Source organism: Cryptosporidium ubiquitum (assembly GCF_001865345.1).
Source record: "Cryptosporidium ubiquitum isolate 39726 chromosome Unknown contig_14, whole genome shotgun sequence".
Lineage (NCBI taxonomy): Eukaryota > Apicomplexa > Conoidasida > Eucoccidiorida > Cryptosporidiidae > Cryptosporidium > Cryptosporidium ubiquitum.
In genome coordinates, this window is record NW_021639825.1 from 129,384 (window position 1) to 143,097 (window position 13,714).

At 28.7% G+C, this 13,714-nt stretch overlaps 4 protein-coding genes across 4 annotated transcripts; 3 read left to right on the forward strand and 1 right to left on the reverse strand.

Moving 5' to 3' along the window:
- Positions 1–794: 794 nt before the first annotated feature.
- cubi_00431 (proteasome component protein) lies at positions 795–1,476 on the forward strand (the record flags this gene model as incomplete). The annotated part of the gene is made up of 2 exons (XM_029017445.1): positions 795–797; positions 862–1,476. The coding sequence occupies 2 exons, from the start codon at positions 795–797 to the stop codon at positions 1,474–1,476; spliced, it is 618 nt and encodes a 205-aa protein (XP_028873934.1).
- Positions 1,477–2,431: 955 nt separating this feature from the next.
- Positions 2,432–4,099, reverse strand: cubi_00432 (uncharacterized protein; the record flags this gene model as incomplete). The annotated part of the gene is made up of 1 exon (XM_029017446.1): positions 2,432–4,099. One exon carries the CDS (start codon positions 4,097–4,099, stop codon positions 2,432–2,434), a length of 1,668 nt encoding a protein of 555 aa, XP_028873935.1.
- Positions 4,100–5,160: 1,061 nt separating this feature from the next.
- Positions 5,161–5,859, forward strand: cubi_00433 (uncharacterized protein; the record flags this gene model as incomplete). The annotated part of the gene is made up of 1 exon (XM_029017447.1): positions 5,161–5,859. The coding sequence occupies one exon, from the start codon at positions 5,161–5,163 to the stop codon at positions 5,857–5,859; it is 699 nt and encodes a 232-aa protein (XP_028873936.1).
- Positions 5,860–6,502: 643 nt separating this feature from the next.
- cubi_00434 (uncharacterized protein) lies at positions 6,503–13,615 on the forward strand (the record flags this gene model as incomplete). The annotated part of the gene is made up of 1 exon (XM_029017448.1): positions 6,503–13,615. One exon carries the CDS (start codon positions 6,503–6,505, stop codon positions 13,613–13,615), a length of 7,113 nt encoding a protein of 2,370 aa, XP_028873937.1.
- Between the last annotated feature and the right edge of the window lie 99 nt (positions 13,616–13,714).

The following is a 13,714-nucleotide window of genomic DNA, read 5'->3' on the forward strand; positions in this document are numbered from 1 at the left end:
TTCCGGTGAAATTATGTATTTACGTATCTACATATATAAAAAAAAAATATTATATTAGTATCTACACTTAAATTTACATATATCCCCTTCCACCTATATAATAATTCTTGAATCTAATTATCTCATATATATTTAAAAATTTGTTTTACAATCTAGTAACTGTTTTTATTATATCACAAAATTATCTTTTGTTACCCATTTACTATTCACAAAAATGATCTATATTACATTTTATTTTCTTTTTTAGTAAAGACGAATATGGCGCCAGTTCCCGATACCCTATCAGTTTGCCGCTCATGTGTGGCGGCATGAATGATGCTATGTTGGGGGGTATGAGGGGTTTTAGTTTGGGGATAAAACTGATTTTTTTTTTTTTGTATTAATATATAATTTTTAAAAAATTTTTAAAGTAAAAAGAGGGAAAATAAATAAAAAGTTGTTTAAATTTTTAATACGATTTAATCTGCAAAATATATCAAGGGAAGTCATAAATTGGATTGTATTAAAGAATTTGTGGAATATTTATACACTAATATAAAAACTTGAATTAACATATATATGTATATTTATCATTCTTAATATAGGAAAAGAACAACCCCAATTAGGTTTATCTTAAAATATATTAAGTTTATATAGAAGTTTGGATTAAATATTCAGCTTATTATTTTCCATTACATAAAAACAAGATTTAAGCAAGGTAGTCAAGTTTATTACTAGATTGAATAAATTCTATAGATTCAACCTTATTTTTGATATAACTAAACTTTTGAAGTGAGAAATATACTAAATCAAAAATGGTAAGTTATATTCGAATCAAAATTTTATTAATTAGAAATTAATTCTTTTCCCTTGAATCTTTAGTCTATTATGACTTATAATGGTGGTGCCATCATGGCAATGAAAGGAAAGGAATGTGTTGCTTTTGCAACAGATATGAGACTTGGATCTAATGGCTACAGAACTGTTAGTACTAACTTTGATAAAATTATAAGACCTAGTTCAAAAACATTGATGGGATTTTCAGGATTAGCTACAGATATTCACACTTTAACAAATTTGATCAAATTTAAAACAAACTTGTACCATTTAAGAGAAGAGAGAGAGATTGGCGTTAAGGCACTTAGCCATATGACGGCTTCCATTTTATATAGCAAACGATTCAGTCCATATTTTGTGGAACCAATTGTAGCAGGTCTTGATAACAATAATGTTCCTTTTATTGCTGGATATGATCTTATTGGTTGTTTATCAGTGTGTAATGAATTTGCAATTTCTGGAACAGCTGATAATCAACTTTTTGGTATCTGTGAATCGTATTATAGACCTGATTTAGAACCTGATGAGCTTATGGAGATTGCCTCACAATGTATGCTTTCTGGTATTGATAGAGATGCATTTTCTGGATGGGGTTGCAAAGTTTATCTACTTACTCCCGAGAAGCTTGTTACTAAAACTTTGAAATCAAGAATGGATTAATTTCCTATTTCTTGTTCTACATATTTAAAACTTGCATAGTACACTTTATACTGGTAATTCCTGATATCAGTATCTATCTACTTTTTTTAATAATTTTCATGATTAATAATTTAACAGAAAGAGGAATTGAAGTAAATTCAGATAGTATCTAGATTATCAAGTTAAAACAATTATAATTATTGGAAAAAAATGAACTAATTATCAGTGATGGAAGATAAGCTAAACAAAATAGAAATTTATGGAAGTTGTCTGTAATTTCCCCGCCACCTATAATTTAAATTGTTTTACCTATAAAAATTTCCATTATATTTAAGATCGAAAAACTAACATTTATTAAAAGAAATTTTCCCAATAAATTATTTAATTCTACAATGAAATTCTCGAATAGTCAGTTTAATAAGAAAAAACATAAATTATACAAACTGACATAGATTGTCTAATTTGGTTTTGCATGTATCTGTAAATATATTAATGCATGCAGGTTATAGTAATAAGAATGACGTGGTGGGCGGCATAATTCCAAATTAAGGTTTTTTAAATCTAGACTAAATGAAATAATACTCTTTATAAGATCTTTATGAATTTCCTATTATTATTTATCATGCCACACACACTTCAGAAATTCCCTATTTCAAATTTTTCTCGAGCTTAAAATGTAAATTCGGTATTTATTTTCCTGTTTAATTAGTGTCTAAACTACTTCAGCCATAACCTTAATTTGTGTTAAAAGATGTGATTTAAAGTTGGTCAGATTTAGTAAAAAAAAAAATGAATGCAAAAAAATAGAAAAATCTACATAGAAGGAGCAAGTATACTTACTTTAGATGTTTATAAAATACTGAATTAATAATCTAGTTAATTAAATATTCTAATACCAAAAAAATACATTCTAGAAATAACCAAATAATGTATGGCGCCACCTAACCCCGCTCAAACATGTGTCAAATATGACTTTTTAGACTTTAGTATTAAGCATTGCTTTGTTTTCGGGAATATTTTCAGAGTTTTTGGTGGGTATTGAGAGGTTATAAATCTGATAAATTTCTCTAGAATCAATAATTGCCACAGCAGCAAGAGTACAGATTGTGGCTACACCACAGGTAAGCATTAATTTCCAATAAAGTTTATAAACAATAGAGTTATATTCTCTATTTTCATACTTAGCAAGTCTAATAATGGAGTCAATTATTATAATGGAGAATGATTGAATAACAAGGATCCCAAATTTCCACCCACCTTGATAAGGTTGAAGAGCTTCTTTACTAGGCCAGTAAATGAGCATTATTCCATAAATTGAAATAGATAAAGAAAGAATTAAAAAGATGTTATAAAGAAAAGCTTTGGATGGATGGATAATATTTAGTATTGAAACTAGGACGTTAATTGGAAGAAATTGTACCATTAATATATAGCTTACAATGACTATTTTTGGTTGAAAATAAGTTTCTGGATTAGTTGGAATCATAAATGGAGGCACCTTCCATATTTGGTAAGGGCCTGTTCTTCTTATAGCTGTTACAATTTGCTCTGACCCTCCAAAGTACTCAACAAAAAGATCCCAAAGCCAAATGTAACATGAACCTTGATAAATAGATTGTACCACATTAAACATTCCAAATCCTACTGGTGCAATACATGATAGGAATTGCATAAGTACAGTAATTGGGAAACACAAAAAAATATATAAATAAAGACTCACAATTTTAACTGGAAATACTGTATTTGTAATATTTCTGACTTGTTCTCCACCTTTTCTAAGTTTGCGATATTTTCTTATTGAAAATCCAATAACCATGATTAGGCTTATAACTATAAAAATCAGAGCTACTCTAACTTCCTGAAGCCCATCTTTACTGAAAGCTGTCTTAATATCTGGAAATTTAGAGTCTAGCTCTGACTCTACTAAAGAGAATTTTGTATTTTCTACTGATCTTCTTGTATCCAAGTTAGATCCGATTCCATTTAACTCAATTTGCTTTGACGTCTCTCCCATTTTACTAAATTCAGTCTTTTGTGACTTTTGTGAAACTGACTTTTGAGTATCTGATTTTTGTGAATTCATTTGAGTTTGAGCTGGCTTTGATGAAGATTCGGTTGATGACTTTGGTGAAGGCTGTTGAGGTGGAGGAACAGACTGTGCAGTAGTTGGGCTTGAAGAAGGTGTTGATGGAGACTTTTGAGATGAAGACTGTTGAGATGAAGACTGCTGAGGTTGAGGGGCCGCCTGACTAGGAGTTGGCTGGCTAGAAGCTGATTGGCTAGAAGCTGATTGGCTAGGAGCTGATTGGCTAGGAGCTGATTGGCTAGGAGCTGGGCTTGAAGGAGGTTTTGATGGAGACTGCTGAGATGAGGATTGCTTAGGTGGAGGAGGTGTAACCGGAGGACTAGAAGTCTGATTCTGAGTGTTCCCTCCTTCTTTCGGCACTGTAGGAACTTGTATTACTTTATCTGAATTCGGAACTTCTGATCTTTCGTTCACACTAACTGATACTACTGGAATATTAACTGGTGCACTATCTTTGGGTAGGGCTAGCACTGGAACAGGAGCAGCTTTAGGTGCGTCCGACTTAGGAGGCGTAAGAGCTGGAGATGAATCACCTTTATTGGGAACCTCTCTAACCATTTAACTACGGTTGTATCACAATCTTGTTGAAAGGAAACCAAGAATTACTGAAATTAAATTGCTGAAATCCAGGTAAATAAAGTTGTTAGTATTTTTATCCTTCATATACCAATTATTTATTTCAATAGAGTTTACAAGTATGGATCTATGATTTTATAAGCCTTGCTAAAATAAATAATTTAAAAACTTTAATTATGGAAATTAAGGTATAAAATTAATATAAATTAAGGATTTAAATTACATGTAATTAAAATGTCAGAAATTAGTCCAAAAATGTACTTAAAATCTTCAATGACGCTGATATCACCTTTAACTCTAAAACAAGTTATATAGAAAAATGAATATTAAATAAACCTTTTTTTGTATTTATCTCTAATTTTATAAGTAAAACTGATGATTATTGTCTAGGTATAATTAGTTTTTGCACCCTAATTTGCTATAAATTGTGTGTACCTTAGCTATGAGAAAACAATCATTAAAATACTAGAAGAAAATACAGCAAAATCAACCAAATTAAACCTATTCTTGTCCATTTTTTTAGAAGTCGTAATCCATTACTATATTCATACAGCCTTAATTTCAAAAAAACAATTAACATAGAGAAGGAAACAAATCTGTAAATTTTTTTAAGTTGATAATTGTCACAATTTATAGTTACTTTTATTTTTATATTAATAATTAACACACAAATTGCCGCCAAACCTGTTCCCCCAATAATATAGATATTTTCCTTACCGCCAAAAAAATAATCTGTTACCCACATAAGAAGAAATTATGTAAAATCAAATTAGAAAAGTTACATGTATTAAAAAAAAAAAATTATCCCTTTCTATTATTTAAAAGAAGAAAGTGAATTAAGTAATTGAAAATATTTAGTATAAAATCTATACAAATATATTTTATATGAAAAACACTCAATTCAAGATTGGGAATTTTATCAATATTTCTCTTCTTAAACTTTAATAAGTGACTAATTGTATTATAGGTGTAAATAAATACTTAAATATTATCTAATTTAAGATATCAATTAATAGAGTTTTTAAAAAAAAAAAAAATAAAACATGAACGCATTGGAGTTAATATCCCTTGATACATTTTTCCAGTTAATCAGTTATCTAATCATTGCAGGATCTTGTATAGTAAAAATACCACAAATAATTAAAATATTAAATTCAAAAAGCACACAAGGAATTAGTAGCTTTAGTATATATGTTGAGATTCTCTCATCTTGCATATACTCATTTACAAATTGGAGATTTAATGTTCCATGGCTGCTTTGGGCCGATAGTGCCTTTATAGGTATTCAAAATGCATTTATTCTCGTATTATGTATAATACATTCACAAAATAAGAAGTTCCCAATTAACCAGATCTTTTATATTACATCCATTTCTTTACTCATTGCAGCCCTTTATCAAGACGTCATTCCTATTCAAGTTTTAAAGTATCTTTCAATTTCGCCCCTTATTTTTGTTGTTCTATCAAGAGTTCCTCAAATTGTCAAATGCTATATTGAAAGCAGTACTGGTCAGCTTTCATTCATTTCATTTTTTCTTCTAACTGGAGGTTCATGGTCTAGAGTTGTCACTGTTTTATTCAGTGAATCCAAATCCAACACAATTCTATTGCTAACCAATGTGATTTCTGCTCTGCTTAATACAGTTCCTTTAATGCAAATCATTATCTTCAAGTATTGCTCAAGTATATCAGAGAAGAACGGAATCGAACAGAAGAGGCATAACAAGAGAAAGATAGAATAACTTGGCTTGAACCAAATTTTGTTTGCTCTAACACTACTCACCTTCAAGAGTTCTGCCCATTTAGTTGTATATATACATGCGTGTTTTGGCGCCACATGTATTTTGAAATATTACATTTATTAATATATGGCTAATGCCTATTAAAAGATTGATTTATTAAATCTAAAGATAATATCTGATTAAAACTAAGTCTACAATTCTTTGGATTGTTTGTTTTATCTTGTAGTTAATAGAAAATCCTTCTTGTTTTTGTACTGAAAAAACTATACATTCAATTACCTACAAGAAAACGTGCTAGTAAAAATCTTGTAAAGAATCTTTTCTGTGTATTTTCTTTACAAACAGTGTGAAGTAGTTGAAGCATATTTTAATTTTGAATAGTCAATTATTTTACTTATTCATTATATCTTGTTCACATAAATAAATATTTCTCACCCAAAAAAAAAGTTTGGCGCCAAACAACTAATATTTTGTTTCAAAAAAATTTTTGAAACAAAATAAGTGAAAGACATTCGAAATTAACATTATAATTTAATGGTATGATACAAAGAAACGGGTTCTGGTTGTGCCTGGAGTTTAAGAATAATAGGAGGAAACTTTAATTCATAGTTTGAAAGTGAACCAAGAGAATAAAAGTGGGTCAATGGAAAAAAGCATGGGAAAACACGGCCAAATTGTTACAAAACCAAAGCCGAGCTGCCCAAATATAGAAGATGAATTAAGAGCAATTTGTGCGCCATGCAAAAGCAGTAACCTCAATTACATTAAGGTAATGTGCGAAAAGGCTTTGTTAAGTTTTAGGCACTATAGGGATGTAGTATATAAGACAGATTGTGACGAAAATGGAGAAAGATTTAAACAGTTTCCTGCCACAGATATCTGTTCAGTTTGTAGGGAAGCTATAATAGCATCTACAAAATACTCAGATTCAATGCAATTGTCTATATTGGGTATGAACTGTATTCAACAAATACTAATACCAGGGCTATTAGATACTTCGCATAAAATAACAATATTAGCAGTGTTAAATGAAATTACATTAAAGGCTTCTATTACAATTAAGAATAAAACCAAGCACACATCTATTAATTATCATGGAAATCACTCTAATTCAAACAGTGATAAAGAACAGGTTTTACTAAAAGTGATTCAAACTATATTATTGTTTTTGTCTCCAGAAATACTCGAATTTAATGAAGCTATGATTACACTAATAGTTAGTATAATTTCAACTCTATTTAACTTGTCAGGTTATTACCAATTAATTCAAATGTCTCAGCTTGCAATCAGACAGCTTATAAATATATCACTAGATTACATTGATTCAAGTAAAGCTAATAAAGAAGATAGTAAAGGTATTTCAGAAGTTGTTTCTCTATTATTAATTAAAGACATATCAATCATGATAGATAAGAATATTGTAGAGAACGTTAAATTAGTTTCAAACAGTAAAACTTCAAAAGATAATATAACCCCACTATCCTTACTTAAAGGAGGAATTACAATTCCATCAGAAATATGCCTGGATTTATGGTATGAAATTCTGGATAACAATGTATCAAGTAGAAGATCACTGTTGGAAAATAATGAAGATTTAAGAAGCATAATTCATAATATATTATTTCCGACTCTAACTAAATGTATTCAAAATGCATGCTTAGAGTTGAACCCAAAAATGTCTCAGAACATTCACGACTTTGTTATGTTTGCTAGGTTTATCAGATTATTTGTCAAGATTTTGGAATTTAACTCTAGTAAGAAGTTACAAGGTCCTTTTATTAAAGACTGTATTTGTAACTCCTTAATAAGTTTTATCCAAGTGATTTCTGATGGTAATTACTCTAATATACCAAGTTGGTCTCTTCAATGTATTTTAGAAATGTTGAGTGAATTAGTTCAAAACCCAGATACACTTATCATAATTGGAAACTATAATGTTAAATTGCCAAATAAAGAGCAAAAAATGAATGAAGAATGTGGAATAACGAATCTTCTGGAACTTATCATCTTCAACATCAATCAAATTCTGGTTTCTCTTAATGACCAACTTGATATCCTTCACTCAGCTGAAAATACACTAAACTTATCTGTACCATCTTTTCTTAATGAGAAAATTTCTCTTCCTTCAATACTTTTACCTCAACATAATAATACCAGCATTGAATGTGGGTACTTTATTATTGGCTCATCTAAAAAGACTTCGGAAAAAAACCTAAGACTTATCGACATTATCATGGAAGATGATCGCATTTATCACATTTCAAAATATTATACTTTTGGCGGGAACCAGGCACATGCAGGAGGCACTACTAATTTGCCTGCAGGTAATATGCAGAGCTTGTCAAATTTATCTTCGGTTGTTTTGATATCACTAAAACCAATCGAAATATCTCTACTGGTTTTTGATATAATTTTGAATATTTCAACGTGTTTAAATAGTATTTATAAGGGCCTGATTAATGGTGATTTGGATAAAAAAGTAGAATTTGAAAAATTGGTATTTAATATTTGGGATAAATTTTATATATTAATAAAACAATGCATGGATTACTACCTTTTAAGATATTATGTATATAGGATCATTACTTTTCTATTTATAATTTCAAATTTACCTGAATTTAAGTCAAAACTAAGTAACATTTTGGAGTTAATTTTTGAATCGTTAGAGAAATACTACAAAAATAACCAAATCTTAGAGTCCAGAATTCTTACTGATGCAGTTATGCTGGAGAAAGTGTTTTCAATATATAAATGTTTTTTATCTATTTCATATCAATTTAGTGAGTGCTTAGATGAGGTTTCTTGGCAACTGTTATTTAGATACATGGAATATATTGACCGTATATTAGATATTGGATTGGGGCCTATGGTAAAATCTAATGAAGTAAAGTCTAGATCTGTAACTGAAATTGGAGAGTCAGTGGAACTTGATAAGAACTTATTAAACCAGAAACTTGAACATCAACCTTCTCTTGAAAATGGAGAGTCTATTGAGTTAAGCAATCTTAAGACTAAAGATGGAAAGGTAAGAGATGGTCAAATAATTAAAACTCTCATGGCTGAATCTACAATTCTTAGAGCATCTCATCAGGTATTTCTAAAGGATCACATCAAAAAAATTTCGGAAAATACCATGAATTGTGTGATTAAAGGCATATACAAAGAGCTAAGTTTTATTATGTACAAAGATAATCTGGATATCGAAGTTTTTGACTATATGCTTAAACAGCTTAGTTGTATTATTCAATCCATCTACGACAAAATGAGTTACAACTTATTCATTCCAATCTGGAACGACAAAATTATTCCTCTTTTACTGGAAACTGTCAAACAAAATAATTTCTGCAACACCGGTATTGCATGCGCACAAGACCAACCCACATGCAATTTGGAAAATTGCATGCATTCTAGTCATATCTGTCCACATGAAAAAAATAATGACGTGGAGATGAATAAAAATAAGAAAATAACAAGAAACAATGTAGAAAATGTTGAAATGTTTAATAGTATAATGAATTTTTTGTCGTCAACAATAACAACAATTTTTAAGTTCATTGATGAAGAAAATCCTATGTTGATGCAAAATAATGTTCAGACAAGTTTGTTAAATCCTTATTTAATGTTGACTGGATTATTTCCAATGTATAACACTTTGCTTCTCCGTTCGCTATATTCAATATTGTGCTCAACAATACCAAGGCTGGACAATTCTACATGGATATTGATTAATGTATTAATTAATAATATAATTCAAGAGAGATATTCTAAATATATCAAGTACCTTAAATATGAGAAATCCACTACTAATGAAAATATAGTTATCAATGGTTCAATATTGTTTTTGGAATCATTAAGTAATGAATGTTTAAATTCTGAAAAAGATCAAATTGAGAATAACCATTTGGATATTGATTATGACATAGAGTTACTTCAAGCATTATTTTCTCTGATAGAATATATCAGTGATGAGGCTGAAATACGCTTTTTAAGCAATACAAACAAAATATCTTCGTCTTGGAATTTATTAATTGAATCTATTGCCGTATTTGGTCGTGTAAATATTTCCACAGAAAACATGGCGTTTCAAGCTGTAAGTTTACTATGGAAATTAACTGATTTAATAGGACCTTCACTATCTAAAAATAATCAAAATACTCCAATTGAACCGGAGGAAAGTTTTGATTGTATGAGCGAATATGATGTTGAAACAGATACTAATAAGATTTTAGTATTCAACCAAAGGAATGTCAAGATAAGCATGAATAAGATTAATAGAGTTTTCTACTCAGATTATACCAACATTGAGATAATTTGGTTGAATATAATACTTCAGTTGGAGGACTTATGCAAAGATCCACGTCAAGAAATAAGAAATTGTTCACTTAGAAGCTTATTTTCCGCATTAATAACACACTTTAAGTACATAAAGAACCAGTTATTGAAATCAATTATTGTAAGAATTCTTGAGAATGTTCTATCGCTTAGTATAGAGCAGTACAACAATTCCTACAAAGAAACCAATTATGAAGAATTACAAAGTTTTAATTCTCTTTTAAAAGATGACAAAGAATCTAAAGAAACAACAACTACAGCTCTTTCAAAGAAAGAAACCGAAAATGTATATTCTAGCCAAATTAATACATCCTTGGAGTTTGAAAATATTATTCCTGCTCCACAAAATTATGATTCTGAGTTAAATAAAACGGGTAAAAAAGATGAATGCCCATCTTTATCCACTAGTTTTATAAGGAATTCTCAGCAAAACAAACTTTGGGAAGGAACATTGGCTATTTCTATAGATGGAACTTTAAGAGTAATTAAGGAGTTATCTCAAAGTAATGTATTGAAAGACCTGGAATCTCAAAATATATGTCATGAATGCACAATGTTTTTATACAAAACAATATCACTTTTGCTATCTTATAAGAAAGAAAACTGCGATCGTTCTGGTGGTTTTAATAACAATAATAATGCTATAATATATGCAAAAGATATACAGATTACCTCAATTAAGACATTATATGAGCTGCTAGTTGTTTCAATGAGAATTGGTAATAAGGAATTATGGAATTCAGGTTTTCTCATTTATACAGAAATTATTGATAGGATTCTTACTCAAAGTTGTGAGACTTTAAAAAAGCTGCAAAGAGCTGAGGAATTTATTCAAGATCTAGATCAAAGTTCTAAGGATGATTCAATTTACAAATCATATAACAATTATGTTCACAAGTTAACCAAGTTCTATTTATCTGACAAGTTAGCAGAATCTTTGCTCCAGTCCGTGGTTGATTTACTCATTTTAATAAATGAAGATGGTAATATGACAAAATATATGCTATTTGATGAGTCTTTTAAACAATTGACTATACTATTGGATCTGATTATTTCAATCATTACATCTACCGATACCTTTATTCACCATACGGTACCACTATCTAATTTGAATTACCCAGAAATAACTGACCATTTTCTAGATACACTTAAAGAAATTATTAATAGACAATCTAATGATCAAAGATGTAAAACTGGGTTATATGCCAAGTTTTCCGAGTATTATAACAATCAATATGGCAAAAATGATACCGATTATGGTTTGCTTGTATCATCATTATCATCATATGGTTGTATATGGGGCAGAGACAAAAGTAATCCAATTTCATCATTGTATATTCCTAAATTAGTTAACTTTGAAAAAGACAATCAAGAACATGTTAAATCAGGTAAAGAATTTAATACTAATGGAAGGAATATAAACCGGCTGATATATATTGATGATTATAATAATAGTGACTTTATTCATGGAAATTACATTAAAAAAGTTGGAAATACTTCACTTTTGGATGAATTCTACCAAAAAAGAAAGGATCAATTAAGTAATAAAGAATTAGAATCTGAGCATTTGAACATTGTTTATTTGTTGAGAAATATTAGTAATTTAAATATGTTCAAACCAGAGGCCAATTATTGTTACTATTTAAAATGTAAAGAAGTCTCTAAAGTTGAAATGAAATCAATTGATGAAAATATTATAGAGAGAACTAATAATATCGGTACTAGATCATATTTATGTTCAATAAAAAATAATAATGATTATTTATCATCATGTATTAATGGTGAGATCAGATTTGTAACAACAATACAAAATATAGGAATGGAGGCACTACAGTTTTACATTATGAGTTTGTTATCCTTTAATCAAGTTAAAAACATTGAATCTAGTGTTTTGGGAGAAATTTCTTTCAGAAATATATTAATACCTCTAGTAATTAAAAAGTTGTTGGATACTTTGGTAATACATAAAGATTTGTTTATGGATACTAATAAGATAGGAATATCTAGTAAGATTATATCATTATTAGTTGGATATAATAGAAATATAATACTCAAAAGTATGGAAATGTTTCAATTGTTTACTATTGAAAAAGATCAAATAAAGATTCAACAATTATTAAGTGGAATGTTAACTAATGAGAGTAGTTCAATAATTCAAATGATGATGATTTTACCATATTTATTTGAAAAGTTACTATTACTTATGGAATTAGATAGGGAAAGGATATATGGGATTTGGATGGTGGCAAAGGAGGCTATTTTAGTAATCATGCATGATTGGATATCATTTATAGCATATATCAAAATGGAATTTAGAGATATTCATGGAGAAGATTTTAATTCAATTAAGAATGAGTTTAATCAAATTATTATGGAGAATATCTGGCCATTATTTGTTGAAATTATTGGGAATATGGTAAAAGAAAATCAAGGTTTTGGACTAAAAATTGTTGCAAGTAATATATTAAATAAAAATTTACTAAAGGTCAATAATTACATTGAAAATTACTATTTATATTTTGATATATTATTAGTAAATGTGGCTATGGATTTTATTTTATTATTAAATAGATTGAATATAAGAGATGAGTTACAAGAGCAGAAAAGGGATGATATAGAGGATTTGGAGATGTTTGAATTGCCTTACAAATATTATATAATAATGATCAATTACTTTGATAGCTTCATTAACGATAATAATTCTATTAATCGATTGGAGTTAACAATTAGGAGTGCCACAGAAGAATATAAAAGGTCTAATTATAGGGAAAATATGAATTTTGGACTGTCAGCTATTCATGGTAATGTTACTAATGGCAATTATCCAACTTTAAATGTTAATTATCAGACATTGAAGATATATATAATAGAAAAGTTATTTGCTTTGTATGATCATTTGAACAATAAATTAAGGTCAATAGGAAGAAGGAATATTATTCATATTATTAACAAAGAAGACAAAAATGAAAAATTAAATGATCATGGAAAGGATGAGATATTAAAACTAAGGTCAAAAGTGAGAGATTTGGTTAATTGTGTTGAAGAATTGGGAGGTATATTGCATAGAATGACAAGTAATATGTTTAAGAATTTTTCTATGGAAGATTTACAGAGTGGATTAAGACCAATGCCACATTTAAAAATAGAAGAAATTCATTCATTATTGGTTTTAATTGAGAAACATTACAAGGTATTAAGAATTTTTGAAGAAGAAAATTTGGATGAAACTAATGAAATCCAATTGGAGATTATTAAAGTAGGAAAGAAATGTTTTGGGAATTATATAGAAAATGTATTACCTGAGTTAATAGAGTGTGTTACATGCAAAGATCAAAGTATTCGTCAAAAATTGAAAAGTATTTTGTCTAGTTTATCCATTGATATCTCAAAAGACTATAATTCTTTGCTTTTAAATAAATTTTGATTTTCTTGACAGAATAAAGATAATAAAGTAATTATAAGAAGATTTGGCTTATTATTCATGATAAAAAGGAAAATACCACTATCATTAAGAAATATGATT